This window comes from Clinocottus analis, unplaced genomic scaffold, assembly GCF_023055335.1.
Source record: "Clinocottus analis isolate CAN_PGR_092001 unplaced genomic scaffold, fCliAna1.0.p SCAF_13, whole genome shotgun sequence".
Classification (NCBI taxonomy): Eukaryota; Metazoa; Chordata; class Actinopteri; order Perciformes; family Cottidae; genus Clinocottus; species Clinocottus analis.
The window spans coordinates 746,511-768,412 of NW_027175854.1; the positions used below are offsets into that span (position 1 = coordinate 746,511).

Sequence of the window (21,902 nt, forward strand, 5' to 3'; positions counted from 1 at the left end):
CAGATACTGCCACCGGCTCTATCACACAACCTTTTCTTCCACTCTTTTCACTTCTCCCCTGATATGTCTTTTGTTCGATTCCTGATATGAACCCCTCTAGCTCCTGTTTGGCACAGGCAGAGACCCACCCACTGGTTCAACCCTGCATTATACTACAACAACAACCGCTTCCTCGAGTTTGAAATGCCAGCGCAGTCGTGCAGCTGCACATCGGCCCGTTTGACTCTTTGATGAACACTTTCTCCTAAAACGTCGGGCTCGAGTCGGCCTTCAGTCCTCCGTTCCCGAAGGCTCAGCTCTGCCATAACCACACAAGCCAGTCCGAGCTCACCAGCAGGTTTTTGGGCTCGGCCCAGCGAGCGTCACTCCCCTCCCCTCAGCACAGGTGGACTCGGAGGCAACGTTGCTAAATACTTTTGGTTTTCGAGGGAGGGAGGGGTGTTGGCTGAGGTTGGTGGGCGTAGCAGTTTTTTTGTTTTGTTGTGTTTCTTAGATAACCGTTTCATGGAAAGGCACCTTTTCACTCCTACAAATCACCGACACACCTTCAGAGCAAATGTGAGTCTCTATCTCGCCTGCTCTCACTTTCACAAGTCTGCCAGTGCAGAGACGGCGCTGAGCTTCCTGACAGCGACGCAGGGCGCTGGAGAGGAGCTGAAATCAAAACTTCTCTTCTTTCAAAAGGTCAGTAACATCTTCCTGTCGCTTCCTCTCTCCTTTCTTAACTGTTTTTTTTTGTGATACTTCTTCGCATGTCCTAAAAGAAAAGCCATAATGAGAGATGTGTTGTGGGGAAAATGTAAAAGCGTGCGAGAGCTGTCGGCCACCCGCTGAGCGCCAGAACCAGACTGAAGGATGTTTGACCTTTTGTAGAATCAGCTTGCACCGTGTTCCCAAAAGTCTCAAACTTTTTTTTATCATAGGACACGCAGTGAAGGAAAAGAGAGGTATCTAGTTGTTGTCTGCGTTGTACAGAAACTTCCCTGCGTGTGTGTGTGTGTTAGTGTGTGTGTGTGTGTCTTGCAACAGATGTGCTCACAATGAAAGCCTCCCCTTTCACTTCACAGCAAACACTGAGGAGGAAAGCAAGCGAAAGCATGACAAAGCTGGAACAGATTGAACGACTGATCGGGATTCATGTTTTCACTTTGACTTGTTATTACAGCCGCGGCGCGATGAACGTGATGAATGGGTGATTGTGCACGTTGATATATATCCCTGAGTCCCTCCTTGTCATCCGCATAATTCTGCCATCGAGAAGCTGCAAGTCAACATGTGACCGTGTGCCATCTCTTTAATTAATCGACAGAGCGGAGACAAGCTATCTGACACACGGGGGCATCTGCCTTCTGGGAATCCATCTTGAAAATTCACTTTCATTCTCAGACGACAACATTCAGAAGGTTCAGCGTCTCTGTGCGACACATGTGGGGGCTGAGGTGTGATGTGATTATTTTTACTCTTCCTGTCTGTGACCCCCCCCCCCTCACACACACACACACACACATGAAATAGCATGAGCAACTGTTGGCCTTTAGGAGTACGCTGGTGATCCGTCATCCTGGCTCATCCATCAGATAAACCATCGCAGCGTTGAAGCTGAGACACTAGAATTGAATGATTAGTAGAATCTCGTTAGTATCAGGATTTGTGAGACGTCAAGCGTCCTGCTCGTTCCTGTTAATGAGAATGACATCGCTTTAGGACTTTAGAGGTCCATTTCAAAGAAACCGCCAATGGATACGCGTTTAAACTTTGATATTAACCTGTGAAAACTGTGGATTTGTTCAGCAAAGTCTTGGGAACAAAATGTATATCTGCAAAAAAAATATTTTTAAAAGATATTTAGATCAGAACTATGAACATCCAGCATGATATGAGCCAGATTCCCCAAAAAGCCTCCTGGAGCGTCAATAAGACACCTTTATGGAAAGATTAGGACCTAAAGAATCAGAACCTGCAACAACAATCACAATAAAACAAAGTCTTGTCCTGTTAGGAAGGAGTTTCAGTCAGAAAACTGGTTCAAAAATGCAAAAATGTTGTATTTTATGCCAAAAATTTGTCTGAATGGGGCATGCTGGGACTTTCGTGCACTGTTTCTAAAAGGTTAAACTAATGACAGTTATTCAAAAGTCCTATCAGTTCGTCGTGCTGTGAAAACGTCGCAGCAGGTAAACCACACTACTGACGAGTAATGACTCACACAGGCACCGTGAGGTCACAGCAGCGAATGGTAGTCTTCATCACTCATACAATAAAGGAAACAAAGGCAGAACCTGGAGAGCTCTCTTCCTGCCACGGCGGCAGTGAGCTGGGGATGAAGTCTGCTAGAAGTTACCACCTATGCTCTCTTCACACACCCTGGATTGAGCCCTCCGTCTGCAGGATTATCTCCAGTCAACCCGATCCCGGCAGCTCTTTTGTTCCATCGGTATGTTTCACAAACATTACCTGAGGCTCATTTCCTTCGTGTTTGCACAATCTCACGACGAGCCAGCAGCGCAACGCAGAGAAGGCGCCGAACTTACATTTGAACACCGGCGCGTCCTGTGAGGGGTAAATGTGGGCGAGGGCGCCAAGGCGCTTGATTGAAACACCTAAAGAGTCACGCGAGAACGTGTCGAGCGAAAGAGGACGCGGCTTCGTAATTGCAAAGCGCTGCAATGTGTTCGTTACGAGACTGACAGAGTGAATGAGTCCACACGCCTTCTTCCCACCTGACAGCGCGTGGGCACGGCCGTGCAGCAGCGTCCACACGATCTGACTTTAACCTCCTTTGACACAGATGTCCTCTTGTCGTAGTTGTGCTCAACCAGTGTTTTTCAAACCCTGTTTGGACGGCGAAGACGCAGTCTCATCCACGCCAAAAGCGTCCAATCAGCTCCCCTCGAGTACGCCGCTTGATTCAGGTTGACGAGTGTGCGTGTGCGTGTGTGTGCGTGTGTGTGTGTGTGTGTGTGTGTGTACACAATGGCCCAGTAGCTGTTTGTGCATGTGTGTGCGTGTCGGCCCTCCTCCGTAGGACCGAGGTCCAGGTTTTGTTGCGTGTGTGTGTGTGTGTGTGTGTGTGTGTGTGTGTGTGTGTGTGTGTGTGTGTGTGTGTGTGTGTGTGTGTGGAGTTGGGCTGGGTGAGTAAGCCGCCCCTCACAGATGAATAGAGGATGGGAGGAGGCTTGAAGAGGCTGCCGTGGGTGGGAGGCCCGAGCCCTGCCAAAAAAGCTCCTTCTGTGGGATTTGTGTACTTTTTCGCGCTCCTCACAAAACACACAGCGCTCGGCTCAGAACGACAAAGCAGCCGGGGAGGCGGGCACTCGCGCTCCCAGAGGTCGGCTCGATCGCGACCTCTCTGCTTTTCATGCTATATACTTTCTTTCCGCTTACAATTTCTCCATTTCCACCTTTCTCTTCTTTTCTCCTCCTCCCTCTGTCCCTGCTGCTGCTTTTCATCACTTCAGAGCATTTATCTTGAATAAAGTGACCGGCGATGTTCACATACCTAAGTCCCACCTCGCTGCAAAGGAGAAACTACTGTGAGCCTTTTGAAATATTATGAATGTGTTTATATAATTCTTCATTTGCATTCAAATCCCGTCATTTCAACTGAGTTGCAACCCACCAGCAGCGGCAGAGACTCAACCATTTCATGAATTACTTTCAACTTTTCATTGAATATGAATTCCCAGTATGACTGTCCCTGTCATACCAGCATGATCTTGACTTCAGGACAGTGGAAAGGTCTCTCCAGTGTTTTCTTCGTATTCCCCTGCAGTGTCAATCTCAATTAGTTGTACATCTTGGCCACGATCTGTGTACAATTGTGCTCGTGCAAAGAAGCATCGAACGCACAACTTGTGGGTGTTTCCTGATTGTTACCTCGATAATAAAACGCAGGCCTCTGTAACCACTGGCAACCCACCGGCCTCAGCCGGGTGACAAGCGCAAAGAGAGACGCCGCTCTCGGCTCGGCCGAATTAAAGCTCTACTTTGGAGAACGGGTCTGCAGGAAACAGAGCGCCGAGCGTCATTCAGCATTTAGGGTTCTGGATGAAGAAGAAAAGACGAAGGCAGGAAAATAAAATAAAAAAAAGAGCACGATTTCATAATGTCTAAAAGAAAGATCTGGGTTGAATAAGTGGGTCCACCCACCTGTGTGTGAGAGGCAGCGAGAGAGGAAAGCGGGGCCCGATGGTGGTTTTAGAGACATGAGTGTGTGGGTTAGGCTAGCTGGCCTGCTTATGCTATCTAATCACTGGGAGGGAAAGAAGAGCAGCGCGCCTTGATCCACCCACCTACCCCAGACAAACAGCGGTTAGCCTGCTAAGTGCTATACGTGGTGGTGGCCTGCAGCGCTGGGCTGTACATGGGGGGGGGAGGGGGGGGGGGGGGGCAGAGATAAAATGTGACAGACTCGGCAGGTAACAGACATTCAGCACCATTATGTCTCATTCTGTGCCGGGGAGGAAGAGAGATGTGTCAATCTGAAAGCCACGACGGGTCACGACTGCATGCGAGAGAGTGTGTGTGTGTGTGTGTGTGTGTGTGTGTGTGTGTGTGTGTGTGTGTGTGTGTGTGTGTCACTGGTGAACGTGTTGGTTTCAGGTATAAAACTAAAGAAAGCTCATTGACTGACTTTTTAACCCGCATATATAGATATATATATTTGTTTCATCAAGGTGATGGATGCCATTACTCACTTCTACACGAGTCAGGTAACACAACAATCCTGCGTGCCAACGTCTTCTGTGTCTTGGATTGTTAGCAGCCTTATTAATATGAAATATGTTCCCGCTGAACATTTTACGGCTTCTCTTTTGTCACGAGGGCCAGACAGACGAGTGACCCGAGTGCCACCTGAGTGGGTGGGATGAGATTGGGTGCGAGTCCAAAAATAGCTGACCTGCGCATCACACTTGTGTATTTGTGAGTGTGCATGTGGTCGAATGTGGTCCACCACGTCGTGCATGTGGAAGAGTGTGTGTGTGTGTGTGTGTGTGTGTGTGTGTGTGTGTGTGTGTGTGTGTGTGTGTGTGTGTAAGCCATGACAGGCATCTGTCTCCCCTGCCCTGCAGCCTGACTGGTTTTAATTAGGAGGTGCCAGAGTGCCCGAGGGCTCTCCTGCTGACACACACACATACACATGCTCGCACACACACAAACAGGCATACACACACACACACACACACACACACACACACACACACACCTGGGGGCAGACAGAGGCTGTCCCGCCAAGGCTGGCCTCCTTCTCGTTATCACCACAAGAAGTTGTCCTCATTCACCCCACGACCCTCCCAACACACACACACACACACGCACACACACACACACACACACACACACACACACACATTCGCAACAAGCAAATCAAACACAATACTAAAAAGTGGTGTCTTGGAGGTTCGACTACTCGTACATTTTGTTTGCAGTTTCCGAGAAAAAAAATTCTCGGGAACTGCAAACAAAACGTACGAGTAAAATTGTCGTAAAATTGTCCTGAAACACAAAGAAATAATTTGTCTCCCGCAAACATCCCCACATACATTCCCACTATGCTCTCGCCCTCAGCGGCGAGTTCATCGCGGCCACCTGCGAAACACTGTAACTCCGTGCAGCTTGTGTATCCAACCTCCCTTCTGGCAACGCTCCGATTCTGATTAGGGTGATTGAAAAGCTGACGAAACTTGAGAAAAGTTGAAGCGCAAACGGACGGGTCGGGAGAAAGGAAACGCCCTCACCTCACTCACCTCACTCACCTCACTCACCTCACCCACCTCACTCACCTCACTCACCTCACTCACCTGCCTGGCATGCTCCAAGGTGAGTCCTAATGACCTGACAGATAGGTGTGTGTCTCTGTGATTGAGCGAGGCAGAGCGTACGACGTGTTTCACACATGCCTGCCTCCCTTTGTGTTTAAGGCAACATTGCATCTGAGTGTGTGTGTGTGTGTGTGTGTGTGTGTGTGTGTGTGTGTGTGTGTGTGTGCCTGTCTCCGTCCTTGGACTGGAGACAGGGGGTGTAGCCCAGGGAGGCTGCTGCTCGATGCTCTATCTCCAGACTGTTGGGGGATGATTGCCTCCCTTTCCTGCTTCTCTCCCACACCAGGCCACACCTGGGCGGCGATACAGCCGGGTGAAGGGGTTTGTGCTTATCTGTTACTCATTACTGGTTCTTTTTCCACCTTGTTTCGCCATCACGATTTAAAACCAGTTGGGAACTCTCTCTCAGGATTTTTTTTAAATTTTGTTTTACTACTTCTGATGTGTTCAAGCTAATGGAACAATGAGAACGCCTTGCAAGAGACGAATCCCGAGACAAAATGTGGGCAGTTATCCCAACATTTCATCCAAATTAAACAACAGAGCGTGTCATTTGTTTCTAAAAAACACTATTGTTAGGTTTCAGAACCCAAAAAAATGGGAAAGATTATGGTTTGGGTTAAAATGACTTTGTTATTAAGGTTAAAGGTCGAGTGTGTAGCCTTGAGGGGAATCTACTGGTGGAAATAAATGTGTTTTCTTGAGTGTATAATCAAAAAAACATTGTGTTTTTCATTACCTCTCAACGAGCTGTTTTCACCCGACCCCACTTCCTGCCGACGCAGACTTCTTTGCTTGAGTCGCCATTACCACGACCACTCGAGGGCTGCGTCACGTGATCAACATCGTCGTTTTGTGCCACTTCCTGGAACAAAACAGCGGATTTTACCGGTCGCACCCCCATATTTAAGTAGTCAAAGATAATCTATGACAGCTAATATTACCAGCATTAATCAGCATGAAGGGTGTAATTCGTCTTAACGTTCAGGCGACCACATTTATAATGACAGAAGCCTGCGAGGGAGACTTTCGATTCACTGAAACATGCAAATGAGCGTGGTGTGTGGCTGCATTGCCGCTACAATAAAGTCCGGCTTCTTACTGCTTATGATATTGCACAGCATCAAAGTCACCGTGATGTCAACCTCGTGTGATGATGCTTCACACCCCCGCCCGCCCCCCCCTGCAAAGTGCCAATCTGGTGCCCTGGTACATGTGTCGTGCTGGGCGCAGCAGGTGGCAGTAAACAGGTATGTTGAGACGCCAGACAGACGGACAGACAAAACAGATGACTCTCACTCGGCCCCCGTTCGGTCCCGTCTTGTTTTGTGACTGTTAGCTCACCACGTCTTGGTGAAGCCTCACACTCTCAAAGGACAGAGGGCGGAAAGGAAACGTCACTTAGCCCGATGATGACAGGCGGCAGAAAACACAAAACATCATTCTTCTTGTTCATTCACGACAATATAACGGATTCATTGCACGTACATCTGCCGCTCTGTGCACCGCGTGTACATTGAAGCAAAGCAGAAGAGAGTATTCAACGTTTTGCACGTCTGGCCCAGTTTGCAGAGTTCAGAACAAAGCCGAGCACGCAGGTGCTACTTACACTGGGCCGCGTTGAGAATAGATAGCCGATCTTATGCGATGGCGAATGTTGTTTTTCTGGCCGTCTGGCCGGCCTGCTAGCAGTTAGTGGCTAACCCTGTTTATATATACGAGATGCCAATGTGAGCTGGCCTCAGCTTTCACCCTGTACAAAACAATGTAAACCACCAGGGCATGGGCTGTGGTTTGCTTTCGTCCATGTTTTCCTCAAAGGGAAGTGGGCATAGCAGTCTGATGTACACGAGGATGTCTCCTTGTTTGTGGAGGTTAACTCAACACAAGTTGACTGCTTTCCCTGTCTGACTGTTAGGATTTAGATGATTCGGTCAGACATATTTTAGTGGATTTGAAGGTTCAGTAGCCATGGAGGAAACAATAACTGACTGCTTTTTCTACCTTTGTGAAGGAGACGATGCGAGGATTTGTTCTTAATTGTATGTCAGATAATTAAATTTAGTTATCGTATGTGCCACTGTTTTGTTTTTAGGTCTGTCGGACAAAACATAGACTTCCTTAAAAGTAAAATAAACACAAGCCGCAACCTCCGGTTCTGAAAAATGATGCCAACTAGGAAGTGGCAAAAACTGCAGTTTTTTTAAACGGCTTTATGAGGCTCTCTCCAAAATGTACTCGATCGCCATCAAACCTCCATGTTTAGATGCTCAACTTTAAGGCAGAAATAATAACATGTTTGCAGCTTTGGACAACAAACTTTTTTGGTCCTCATGGCTAATTTCCTCCACAGCACGGGGGGAAATATTTGCATTCAACTCACTCACTACAGGTGCGCGTTGTCTCAGGTTGCTAACAGCTAGCTGCTAGCTAGCTGCTCAATTGAGTGCCTCTTTTGGATGAGACGGGTGTTAGGCTGTGTCATCGCTTCCAAGATGGAAGATCTCACAGACTACTTGCATATTTATGCAGCGGGCGGCGAAGCCTTCCTGCTGTCAGTGAACTTAATTGAATAAAAATGAATCCAGAAGGGGCGTGGTTTAATGATGTCACACAGGAAAACCCAACAGCTGTTTTCAGATCCTTTGAATGAGCGATGTCATGACACACTGCAGCCCGTGATCTGTGCCATCAGCTTTTGTTGCCGTGAACGTGTCACAGTCAACTCTCTCCACTTTTTTTCTCGACGTTTAAATATTGACCCCATCACCTGCTAAACAGGCGCTCTCTTCTGGAGGGAAGTCTTTACAGAATGGCTTATTTCTACACCTTTCTGCACACACGTCCGCCTCCTCCGTGTCGAGGTGGTGGCGTGCTCGCCAACTGTTACTCTGCTTCGGCGACTCTCTGACTCAAAACAGGACTCTGACGTTGGCCTTCTGGTCTCTTCAACCTGGCTTTTGAAACCTACTTTAAACATTTTTTTTTTAAAAAACAACCTCTCTACACAAAGGAACATACGTCTGGCAACAGATTGTGGTATTTTTTGGTGGTTCAGATATTGTCTTCTGTCATATTTCCCCCCATTGACTGAGTCAGCCGGTTTTATAGGTTTGTGACAGCAGGGTGCCACAGGGCTGAAGTGTGTTCATGTTTCTTCAGTAATTAGTCTGTTGTGACTGAGTGTTTATGGGGGCTACACCTCATCGTCTTTAACCCTTCACAGTCTGAACACAAAGAGTACACCTTCGAGTACGAAATTAGCTTTTGGCTGCAACTTCCTTCAAGTAATAGCGAATAGGAGGACTCTACTTTAAACAGGTGTAACAGAGAAACTGGCTCTGAGTTGCAGCTGACTCTTAGTGACTACTTTTAGTCCTCTACAATTCTTCTTCTCAGCTTGAGACTAACCAAAAGAGGTGCACAAAATAGTTTCCCAACTTTTCCCTCACTCCCTCCTTTCCTTTTTTTTTTAAATTTTTTTTTTTACCCTCCCTCAGTCTCTCTAAACAACCCCTTTGAGTTTCTTTGCCCCGGTCCCTTCATACCCAAAATCCACTCTAACACTAACTAAAAATTCATTTTGTCTGACCTAAATCAGAGGGTGTCTGCGCCATGGGCTTATTACACAGTGCGCTTAAACTTGTGTTGTGGAGGAGGATGGGGTATTATTATCTTCCAGCTACCCACCCTGCTATAAAAACTAGTGGTGCGACATCTCCACAGCGCAGTGCTGCTGCCCTCCCTCCCTTCCTCTCACTCTCTCGCTCGTCCTACACGAGCCACACACAACAGTGAGCCTGACTCTGAACTCCACAGCAGCCACTCTGCTACACAGACAGACCCAAGAATCACACTCAGCTCTCCTCTGTTGCGCGCTTGAGCTTCTCGCCATTGGATATTCCTCCTCGGGTGTGTGTGTGTGTGTGTGTGTGTGTGTTTTAATGTATTTTTGTGAATGGGCATCCGTGGCCGGTGTGGGGAGCCTGTGAATGGAGTGATCGCCCTCGGCTGACTGATTGACAGACCGGCCAAAGAGAGAGAGGCAGCTGTGATTCAATTAAAAAAGGGCAATGCTGAGAGGTCACGCGAGGAGCAACAGAGCCTCTTCGTAGCCTGGAAATACAAAGACACGTGAGGGGAATCAAGACACTGAAGGCACGGTAGGTGACGGCGCTGAACGCTGAGGAATGCTGGCAAACGTATCAAGACATGTGTGAATTTATGTGGAAGCCAGAGTTTTGGAGCACGCTCAAAGGGTGTGTGTGTGTGTGTCTGTGTGTGTGTGTGTGTGCGTGCGTGCATGTTCACAATCATTTGTCTCATTGTTTCAGAGTCCGCGTGTGTGTGCAAGGACAAGCTTGCACTTGTGCATTGTGTTACAGTGAGCACACGTGCAGCACTTAGTGTCCCAATTTAAAGAGTGTTGTAGCTGCAGATCATAAAGGCCTGACAAGGTGTAAACAAGTCAATAAAGTAACTTAATGACTCATGTCATCATTTAGGCTGTAGTGTAAATATTGTGCCGTAAAAATTCTGGAAATAGCACGAGCGTTTATAGCATCACAGCCCGTCTTGGAAGCGTCGCACGTAGTAGTTTAAGTGAGCTTAAGTATGTGTTTTGTCTCCAACAGTAATTATACATTGCACTTTTAGATATTCCATATCTATACGACATCCTCCTTTGAATCCAAAATAAATACTCAGGTAATTCATAAAGATAGAGGTTTGTGAGTGGGAAAAAAAATAAAAACATGTTATGGATTTGAGACTGAGCTGTAAATTACTGTTTACAACAGACGTGTTGTTAGTCAGCTTATGGACCTCTTACCTCACGCAGTTACAAAATCCCACGACCAGTGTCATCATCACACTTGTTAACCAGTTTTTGATTGTCCTTCATCTATTTAGATTTGTTCTATTGAATTTATGAGCACGACAATTGTTAAAAATGTGTACAATTTAGTGTGAGAGGGGGGAAAAAATACAAGAAATGAAGCTGCATGTAAAAATGTGTATTAAGGGTTCTGCATTTTGCATTGTGTCAAACACTGGGATATTTATTAAATCACTTTGAAAGAGCACCTTAAGTTAGACACCTGCTCTGCAAGATAATAAATGAATTATAGATCAATGTCGTACCAATAAGTTCAGCGGATCATCATCATGAGCTCCAGTTAGTTGTAACCGGCCACTGCCAGTGTTTCATGAAGGCGTATTACTTTTGTTCATTCACTTTTTTATTTTATTTTAAACACGGCTTGATTATAAAACTGACATATTATCACTGATTTAGAAAATATATTGTCTCAAAGTCTCTGGACGTCAAGCCAAACTTAAGGTGATGGAGAAACAAAAATAAAATCTGTCCTTCACACAGCAAAAAAAAAAAGTCTCGGAGCAGCATCCTTAACCAGTGAACCGACATTCAGCAGCGGACCATAAACTTGTGTTTACTTTGGGGCTAATGGTGTGATGCTGAGGGCTCCCCTGAAGGCTCCGAGATGACGTCGAGTGCGAGCGGCTCTTTCAGGAGCCGACAGAGTTAAATTGGCCTCCAGATCTCTTTAGACCACATTGTTTTCTTCCAATATTTCACTGTATCGCACTGATAATACATGCAACTTTAGTGTTAATTACAGACAGACATTGTAGATTATTTGCTGAAGTAACAGCATTAACAATTACATTGAATAATTCATTTATTGAGACATATTTTAACAAGAATCTGTGTTATTTAAAGGGAGATTTAAGGTGCCACGTATTATTTTGCAATTGCCGGCTAATTTTTGTAAAAAAAGTAATTGCGATGAATATTTAATAATATGTATGACAGCACAATCATATGTTTTACAAGAGTTTAAATGTGGAATAAATGTTCACCGAACTCTGTGAAAACTTCCAATGAGTAAGTTTCAAGCCATCCTCAACTTTTGGGCAAAACTTCTGCAGCTAAATGCTCAAATTTGGCGCAGACATTTCATCATTACGGTGAAGATGAAGACACAACCCCAGTTTGTGTAAGTGGCATCATATGTTGTTCATCGGCTCAGGTTGACAGCAATTAAGCATTTTAAAACTCCCCCTGTGCCGCCTGTAGGCTCCAGACAATTGTCATTTAAAACCCCAACCAGGGAGGTGAAGCAGGTGCAGTCTTGTACTGCTGATAATGGACTAGCTCACACAGTAGGTCAAATCAATGTCTTCGACTAATAAGGGCCTGTCAATAATATACATTATTGTCCATCTGCGACCGTGGTCCAGCAGGTGTTTGCTATGGGCAGTTGGTGACAGGGGTAAACTTTGGCTGCTGGTGATTTAGCATGTGGGTCAGGTGGACACACGGGGCTGACAGGGATAAACTCGGCCCGGGTGTTGTAGCTTACAGGCCAAATGAGTGTCTGCCCGTGACAAGGGTTGAGATGGACATTAGCTGCTGATTTGTGGCCTGAGCGGTCAGGGCTGGGGACAAGTTAGCCGTTCTACTCGAGGGCATAATGATGATACAGCTGCAACAGGGACAGAGAGGAGGAGGAGGAGGAGGAGGAAGAGGAGAATGATTAGGAGGTGGTAAAGGTGGTGGTGGTGGTGGTGGTCAGATCCCGGAAAGCAGATGAAGTTCTCGGGAGAAAAACGACGCTGATTGGAGGTGACACATCATTTGGGGTGGGAGTGCTGAGTTGAAAGTGTTAGTGACTAAGTGAGGCGTGAGAGGAGACGTGGCCGGGCGGAAGGAGAGAGACGGGACAAGAAAGGCAAGACTGTCCATTAGAGGTCAGTTTAATAATTGAGCTGAGGCTGAGGTATGAAGAGGTTTCACGTGTGGAACTGAAATTCCTGTGAAGTAAGTTAATTCTGTGAAGCGCGTGCGAGGAACAGAGAGACAGGTGAAAACAGCTGACGATGGCTGCCACAAAATACGATTCTGCCTATTTATTCAGTCCCCTGATGGCGGCAGGTTGTCATAGGCGGACACTGCGAGTGAGCTTTGTCCTTCCTTGACTTTACTGGAAGAGTAAGATGGATAAGGAGGCAAATGACTTCAACAGTAATTATCAGAGTCCTTTCACAAGGCGTCCCCACCCTGGCTGCTCCGTCGGGTGGGGTGGGTGGGGTGGGTGGGGTGGGGGGAGTGAAGGGTTAAGGCTGTTTGTGCTGATGAAATGTCGCTCCAGGACCTTGTGGTGGGAAAGCGGTGCCCTCCTCCCCTCCCTGTCTATGTGGCACATCCTCCTTAGATCCTCTCCACGTTGTAATTAGGGGGCCGGCCGCTAAGGGCTAGCGCTAGCTAGCGGCGGGCAAACAGTGGGAACCGAGGGGAGTGGCGCTCGCCGGGGCACCAGGCGAACAAACAGCAACAGCAGCACGTGCCTCATAGTTCCAGGAGTGGGTGGGATGGATCGAGAGCAAACGCATGACGGCGGGTTTCGCCGAGCCCTCCCAGTCTGACTCTTTTTTTCTCTCCCTCTTATCCACTCAGTGTTGTTCCAAGCGCTGCACTATTGTTTGCCTTGGCAGGCTGTTACAGGGAGGGGCCCCTCGGCTGGTGTTTGTGCAACCTGTTAGGGAACTTTTAGGGCCATCCGATCCTCTCCCTTACTCTCTCACAGGCGATCCTTCCACCTTCTTCCCAGGCTACGACTTTTATGTGTGTTGTGGTGTGAAATATGACAGAAAACGGACATCGCTCCCCACGGCGTGGCATGTGTTACCTGAGCGTTTAGCACAGGACTCCATTATGAACCTCAACACGGATAGACTTCCCTTTTCGGTTCATTATTCATTATGTTCTATTTAAAATACATAACTCCATCCGCTGGCTACTTTCTCTGCTACTCTTGAGTTCCAGTTTTCCCAGCGGAGGAGTTTGAGGTACAGTAGCTCTACGCAGTAGGTCTGTGGGCCTATATCCTATACCGCCACCCCCTCTATAGACATTTTAATTATGACCACGCTGCATCAATGGCATGAACATAGCAACAGTTACCTAGCAACAAGATGGACAAGAATAAACTATGTAAGATTGGTATCCAAGTTGTATACCTGCAGGTGAACTAAGGGATTTTCAGAAAGAAGAAGAAGAAAAAAATCATTCTCTGGTGTGATCCCTTGCAGCACAAACACAAGTGTGTGTGTGTGTGTGTGTCTTTAGTATATTGTGTGGCCCGAGGGATGGAAGCATAGTCATAGTGTGGGGTCCAAGAATATTGTGGGGTCCAAAAGGCTGGACCCCACCATTACTACTTCAAATTCAGTGAAGTGAAGTGTGTGTGTGTGTGTGTGTGTGTGTGTGTGTGTGTGTGTGTGTGTGTGTCTGGCTTCAGCCTTGGCCCATTTAGAGCCAGTCAACAATGCAGTTGTGGCGAGAGGGCCCGCTTCAAAGTATTTATCTACGCATGCCTCCAGTGACCACCAAGTGTGTGGACGGCTGACTTTGGGCGACTATTCATAGACGTGAATGAACGAGCGCCCGGCCAGCGGAGGGTTTTTTTTTATCATCCGTAACTGTAAACAACAGCACAGTGAATCAACAGGTAGGAACTCAGGCAGCTGTGGAATGAGGGTTTCATAGAAGAAAAAAAAAGTGGACAGAGATTTCTCAAGCGCAAACAATATCACAGAAAAAGAGAGAGCGAAAGAGGAGAGTGCAGAAGTAAGCGTTTAGACAGGATACAGTATCTAGAGTACAATCTGACCTCTTTTGGCGTTCTCTTCGTTTCTCACCACATCCCAATCGCACGCGGCATTGTTCAGATGAAGGTATCGGCTTGCATCGTGCTCGTATCTGGTGGAGACACACAAGAGAGACGACTGTCACACACTTTATCGCAGAAACTCTCACACACTTATTACTCAAGTGTCGGAACAGAAACGGCAGCAGAAAAATATCGTCGCGAGGAAAAAAAGTCAACTCCGCTTAAATGTGTTATCGAGATGATGGGTTTCCCTAACTCGCAAAACACAAAATCGTGACAGCACATTCAAGAATAAATATTACAAGATGTGATGTTTGTTGGAAATGAGACGGCTTGTTGCCTTTTCTGCACAGATGGCACACAAACAAGCTTGCCTACAGTATATTTTAATAAAGCGAGACTGTCACTCATTGTTGTGGTTCACAATATCGGCTTTGCTCAGAAGCCTCCATCTCCTCAAATGTCCACACTTTCCTTAAAATCCTTCATCTCATGAAGGATGCCGCTTGTTGTCAGTGACAAAGAGATCTTGACACTACTAGCGCACTTCTTAAAATCAATGTTTTAGCACAATGAACCGCTTCATTATTTGCTTTAACGTGCCCTCGTCATTGCCTCAAGAGAATCACCGCAACAAAACGAAGTGCCGCTTCCTCGCTGTGATAACTATATGTTTATAACACTCGTCCGTGTGGATTTTCATTGTGAAAATTACTGTGGTATCACCTGGCAACAGGCAATCAAAGAAAATTGTCAAAGGGATCGCTGTAAAACGTTCAATCAGCAGCATAATAAGAACTTTTTTTTGTTGTATATTTTTCAAGCAGAGACCTTTGTGACATTTCTCCTATTTTTTTTTTTCAAAGCCTGACCTGAGAACACGTCGTACAATGCACATTTCAAAGCGTATTATCTGTAGTAATGTCTATAGCGCTGTCATATCGTTTGGGGTGTACCAGAAATAAAATAGATTCTATAAAAATGTATGAAAGATGTATTTATTTTTTGGCTGAATATTATTTCATCCAGATAGACTAAAACGTATTGAAGGATTCTCTAAAAAACCTTCAAAACTGTTGTTGTTAAATGACCTTCCAGGCTTCTGAAAGATTACCAGGGATTTATAACGTTACACACACCACTAAAGACGGGACTATTAGTAAAATTAAAATAGTGAGGATTAATGGAGGCTTGGAGAGCAACATGTTGCTCCCGCAGAATGATGTCTTTTTCAGTTTGGCCTTTCCTCCTTCCCGTGTCACCGAACGTCTCACTGTGATTGCCTTCCATCCACAGAGAACACCGGCGAGGACAATGGTTCATCACCGAGAAGAGGACCTGATTGGGATCCCCTTCCCGAACCACAGCAGCGACGTCCTCTGCAGCCTCAACGAGCAGCGGCGCCAGGGGCTGCTCTGCGACGTCGTCCTCATCGTCCGCGACCAGGAGTACCGCACCCACCGCTCCGTCCTGGCCGCCTGCAGCCAGTACTTCAAGAAGCTCTTCACGGTGGTCACCGACGGCGGCGGCGGCGGCGGCGGCGGGGATCACCATCACGCGGCGGCGGCGGTGTACGAAATCGACTTTGTGGCGCCGGATCCCCTCACCGCCATCCTGGAGTTCGCCTACACGTCCACTCTGACGGTGACGGCGTCCAACGTCAAGGACATCCTGAACGCGGCTCGGATGCTGGAGATCCCCTGCATCGTCAACGTGTGCCTGGAGATCATGGACAGCGGCGGTGGAGGCGGAGGCGGCGGCGGAGTAGGGAGAGCGGAGGAGGGAGAGGAGGAAGAGGAGGACGAGGAGGAGGAAGAGGAGGACGAGGAGGAGGAGGAGGAGGACGAGGGCTCGAGGAAGGACGAGCAGGAGGACGAGGAGGACGACGTCAGCGAGGGGTCGCTGCAGACGTCGGAGAGCAGGGGCGAGCGCACGCCGCCGGGGACGGAGGACTCGCCGCCGCCCGGCACCTCCAAGTACCAGCAGCAGTTTGACCTGCGCAGAGGGTCGCCGCGCTCGCAGTCTCCAGGCGCCATGAGGGGCAAACAGGTACTTCACCGAACACTCCTTTACGTTTCTGTCCCTTCCCGTGTCCAAAAAGTTCGAAAGGCTGATGGTGCCGTGTTGTGTTGCAGGAGAGTATGGAGAGTCGGGCCCTGAAGGATTTCTCCATCGAGTCTCTCCTCCAGGAGGGTCTCTACCCCCGGATGTCAACGCTGGACAGGAGGGCCAGCTTCTCTCCTCTCCTGCCAGGTTTCTACCCCTCCATGTGGGCCGCCGAGTTCCCGAGCTTCCCCAAGCAGCTCCTGGACCCCGGCCACCACCAACATCTCCACGCGGGGGGTCCGCAGCAAGCCAGGCTCCCTCACGCCTTCCCCGCCGCGGCGCCGCTCGACGCCTCGAGGCCGCTCGATCTGGCGGCGAAGAGAGGCCTCATCAAGGAGGAGATGAAAGAGGAACTCCCCATCAGTCTGCTCCACGGCGACTTCCTGAAGGAGTTCGTCGGCTCGGGCCTCGGCGGCGCCGCGCACGCCGGGTCGGCGGCGACGCCGGACGCGCACGCCCTGGGTCCGATTAAGGACGAGGCCGACTTCCGCTCGTACCTGAGCTTCCTGAGCTCGGCGTCCCACCTGGGGGCGCTGTTCCCTCCCTGGCAGCTGGAGGAGGAGAGGAAGATGAAGCCCAAGGCGTCGCAGCAGTGTCCGATCTGCAACAAGGTCATCCAAGGGGCGGGGAAACTGCCGCGACACATGAGGACACACACGGGGGAGAAACCCTACATGTGCACTATCTGTGAAGTTCGATTCACCAGGTATGTGAAGCAGCAGATCGTCATCACATCATCTTGAGATCTTTCTGTGTGACTTCAAAGCGCTGGGTTATGACAAACAGCACTGCTGAACGGAAAAAGTACCCCATGCTCTTTTGACTGAGGTTAATGTGTTTTCACCAAATCTGAATATCAAAGAGCTCAGAGTGGAAAGCCCCCTCCGCTGGTTTCTTCGCTTTGGTGATATGTCACTCGCCAACATCCTCCCGCTGTGGCATATTTTCCACCTTTAATGTGGAGACAAATCATCTGAACCGTTTGTTTTTAAACTCACTTGCATGTGCGACAGAAAAAAATGTTGTAAAGTTTGCGTCAACCTTTCCTTCGTGTTTCACACGACGTATAACAACATGTGGTTTTGCTCTTTCCTCAGACAAGACAAACTGAAGATCCACATGAGGAAGCACACGGGCGAGCGGCCCTACATCTGCCTCCACTGCAACTCCAAGTTCGTCCACAACTACGACCTGAAGAACCACCTGCGCATCCACACGGGCGTCCGGCCGTACCAGTGCGAGCACTGCTACAAGAGCTTCACGCGGTCCGACCACCTGCACCGACACATCAAGAGGCAGAGCTGCCGCATCTCGCGCCCCAGGCGAGGCAGGAAACCGGCCGCCTGGCGGTCCACGCCCGCCGGCGGCTTCCTGTGCCCCCCCGCCGCCGCCGCCCCCAACCGCTTCGAGGAGAACGGGTTAGGCCCGGCCTACCAGGGAGTCAAGAGCCACGGACTCGAGGGCGTGCTCGGCAGCAGGGGTCCGGGCGCCGGCCGAGGCGGCAGGGAGGACCGGCGAGCCGAGGGCAAGCGCGGCGCTGAGGAGGAGAAGGCGGGCGCCGCGAGGCAGAGGGGAGTGTTTGCCTTCGCCTTGGCGGGAGAAGAAGTGCTCAGCCACTCGCCGTTCTACGCCGCGACCTCCGACCCCTGGACCATGAGACTGGAGCGCGCTCCGCCCATCCCGGAGCCGGCCAAATGAACCGAGGTCAAAAACACAAAAGACACGAGAAAAGAAAGTCTCTTGTGTCTGTTGGGAGCTGAAAGCACTTTTTTTTAGAAAGTGACAGTGAGATCAGTGAATCTTTTGAAGCCTGCTGAGTCGCAGTCGTAAAACAGACTTCTTCTTTTTTTTTTTTTTGATGGTCAGACAAAGTCTAATTGCATATTTTTAAAGATGTCATGTTCAAAAACGGTTTACAAATGTGTTGAGCAATTAAGAGGAGGCAAACAGTTTGACACTGCGAATGAGGGAAACGCTGTTATGAGTAATATTTGTGTTATTTAGCCACATGGTTGTCTAAAATGCTGTTAATTCTGAAACAACACAACACAAAAGTCCTCTGAAGTACAATGCACAGAGGCTTTTATTCTGAAAAGTATTTGAATGCAGTAAAATATAAGAATCAGAGGAGGACCTATTGCAATTAATACAATGCTGAATTGGTGACTATGATGAATGTAAAATAAAAGACAGTGGACAAAAAATATTTCAACGTTAATTGTCGAAAAAGGTTTTCATAACATTTCAGTCTCATAACAAAAAGGGAAAATAATTAATACAATATGATTTCAATACATTTATATATACAAATCACACTGATTTTATTTTAAATAGTTGTGTTTTAAGTGTTAAAAAAAGGACCAGTGCTTTAAAAAAAATTAAAAAACAACATAAAAACGGTTTATTGGAGCAGGGCGTAGTCTGGCACATGTCCTGTGAGTATGTTTGATCCTGGCTTTGTTATTTAATGATATTCCAAAACAAAGGGAACCCACTTGAAGTCTAATAAATCAGGACATTTGATAACGTGTTATTAGCCTTTCACTGCCTTGTTCTGATTTAACTCCTCGTCTGCACTATTGTACATAGACACAAACCTCTTGGCCATGGTGTTGTTGATTACGGTTACGTTGCTGATGTAATATATATATATATATATATATATATATATATATATATATATATATATATATATATATATAGATCTTAAAAGGCACCCATCCAAAGATGTGTACTTTGCTATTTCACAGACTTGAATACGACTTTGTTGTAATGTTTATGAATATGTGTCTCCAGAGGATGTATATTTCTGACGTGTCGCTTCAGCTCTACAGTAAGCTTGTGTTTTCTCTGCTGCAACAAATCAACAGGGTTTCAGCCCCGTTTTTTTCATATAATGTCCATCTCTGATTTGTGTATAAAGAAGTAAAAAAAAAAATATTTGAATTGAAATGGGAAAGTATTTTCTTGCTATTTATGCATATTTAAATGAATGAGCCTTGGCTATATTTTGCAAATCTGTTTTATAAAGACACTAAATGTTGAACTTCGCTCTTCTTTGGGAGTATTTTGTTTCGAAAAAGTGCAAATTGTGTGCGTGCGTGTGCATGTTTATGTGTATAGTTCTATCTTTGTGAGGATTCGGTCGCTTTTACTTCTCCGAGGCGTCGAGGCCGAGTCTTGGTTTAAAGGTCCGTGGTTGAGGTTACATTTAGTGATGGTTGAGACCAAGAGCAAGAAAATCTATTGTCAGTGAGGTCGTGGAGGAGATGCAATATATTATATCTAGACAATTACATTACAAATCACCAGTTTGCGACTATTCCATACTTCAGTTTGGGTAAATAATATAAAATAACCCACATTGTCTTGGTTCTAACTGACCAAGAGGTTTTCTGCCCGTGGTTATCGAGTCAGCGCTATATTAAACCAAATTGGGTCAAATTTAACCCATCGGTTTGTTGGATGTGTCGATTTTTTGGGAAATGTTTGTATTTCCCATAAGCTGCGCTACTCCTACAAAATGATGTAAATCAACTGGTGAGTCATTTTCTTTATTTTCATGCAGCATATTTTAGCATGACTCATCAATGTGAGAGTCATTGATATGTATTTATTTATTCAATGTTCATCTCTATAAGTAGATAACACGGACCTCTGCCACACTCCTCAGCATTCAGGGCTTTCAAATCTGCAAAGCTCAACTAGAAAATATGTAGAAAGCAGCAGAAAACATGAACATTGACACAATAAATGAATATAAAATCCTGCACTACATTCATTCCTGACTGCATGAATCAAAAGCTGTGCCATTCATGATCCATTTGGTGCCGAGGAGTTCCACATGATGTCCATTTGAGATGACCGGCCTGTAAACAGCAGTCACTGAGCACGGTAGGTGGTTATTTAGGCCTTTATGGGTGAATATTACCAAATTAAATGAACATATTTAGCTTCTTAAGCACATTTCAGTGGTGGGATCTCATTGGCTTCCTATTCTACATTTGAATTGCATGAATATAAAATATATATATATATATATATATCATTGTAAGAGGCAAGACTGTCGGAGACACTTGTGAACTTGAAGTTACACAACAACGTAGATGTTAAAAAGTGAAGTGGGTCCACTACCTGCCGCTGTGTTGCATTAGTTCACACCCACACAAAGAAAACCACAGAAGGATCCTCAGCTGGAGGCGGAGAGGTGGATGTTATTATGTATTTACTGTAATGTGAGATCGCACAACGGCAGACATCCCCGCTGAGGCCACAAAGAGTATATATGAAATACATATGTGTCCCAAATAATAACAATAACCTGCAGACTAATAACTACGACTAATTATATCAACAATGGCTTTTAAGAAGTTCTGATTAGTTATTAAATGATCCAGTTTAAGGAAATTAAAACCAAAGTAATTAGTGGAAAGAGCAACACATGCATAATGTGTCAATGAGAGCTGTATGAATGGAACAAAATAATAATTCATGATTACGACTCATTCAGTCCTGTCTGATCAAACCTACCTTCATATTTTATAGTATTGATCAAAACATCAGCTCTGTTCTTTTTTTGTCGTCTTATAACTGCATGTCACCACAAAACAGGTTGAAAAGAGGTTTTTTTTAACCACGTTTTGTTACAACGCTCTTGTTTTCATGACTTAAAGTGATAATTTCATAGTTCGTGCTTCACACTGAGCTCGTCTGTTTCTCTGCCCTGACCTCTAGTGGAGGACAGCGGGTACTGAAACCGGCCCTGTTGAGGTCTCCTCATCCACAATGATGTGTTTGTCTCTGAATATACGCTGTGTGACAAATAATAAACACACAAAATGTCTAAGACTGATGTTGAAGTGACACACACACAACATAAAAACGTAAAAACCGCAGCTGCTGACGTTTTTAACCGTTTTAAATGGTTTCCCACCCGGAGGCTCATGAGACAACCTCACTGTTTGAAACGCCCCTTCCGTCCTCTGATATGGCTTTTCTCCTCTGGGGGGCGCTAGAGATTTAAGTCTAACTTTAAAGTGACAAGAAGTCATTTTCCTTCAGATTTCGAAGAAGAAAAAAAAAGTCCCATAATATGTGTAGCAGTGGAAGATGATGTGTGTCTTTCTTTTCTTATGTTGAAATGCTGGCGAGAGTCTGTGAAGATCAACTGAGGACATAAAACAAAAGGCCTGCGGTGATAGATTTTTTTAAAAAGACACATCGAGAACAAACCACATCCTTTTATGTGGGCAGAGACGGTCTGCAGCAGCTGCTTCCC

General features: G+C 46.6%; 1 protein-coding gene across 2 annotated transcripts; it reads left to right on the top strand.

Annotated features, from left to right (window-relative positions):
* The first annotated feature begins 548 nt into the window (after positions 1 to 548).
* On the top strand, positions 549 to 19,255 carry LOC137783964 (zinc finger and BTB domain-containing protein 7C). 2 transcript variants are annotated; one of them, XM_068574329.1, is made up of 4 exons: positions 549 to 684; positions 15,815 to 16,567; positions 16,654 to 17,330; positions 17,722 to 19,255. In XM_068574329.1, the coding sequence occupies exons 2-4, from the start codon at positions 15,833 to 15,835 to the stop codon at positions 18,320 to 18,322; spliced, it is 2,013 nt and encodes a 670-aa protein (XP_068430430.1). In that variant the 5' UTR covers positions 549 to 684; positions 15,815 to 15,832; the 3' UTR covers positions 18,323 to 19,255. The 2 variants fall into 2 exon arrangements, with proteins under 2 accessions (XP_068430430.1, XP_068430429.1); XM_068574328.1 differs by lacking the exon at positions 549 to 684 and adding an exon at positions 9,583 to 9,985.
* Positions 19,256 to 21,902: the final 2,647 nt, after the last annotated feature.

Excerpts from the sequence above, each read along its gene's own strand:
- LOC137783964 (XM_068574329.1), top strand. The coding sequence starts at position 15,833 with ATGGTTCATCACCGAGAAGAGGACCTGATTGGGATCCCCTTCCCGAAC. Across the intron at positions 16,568-16,653 it reads GCGCCATGAGGGGCAAACAG|GAGAGTATGGAGAGTCGGGC; the intron begins GTACTTCACCGA and ends GTTGTGTTGCAG. Across the intron at positions 17,331-17,721 it reads TGTGAAGTTCGATTCACCAG|ACAAGACAAACTGAAGATCC; the intron begins GTATGTGAAGCA and ends CTCTTTCCTCAG.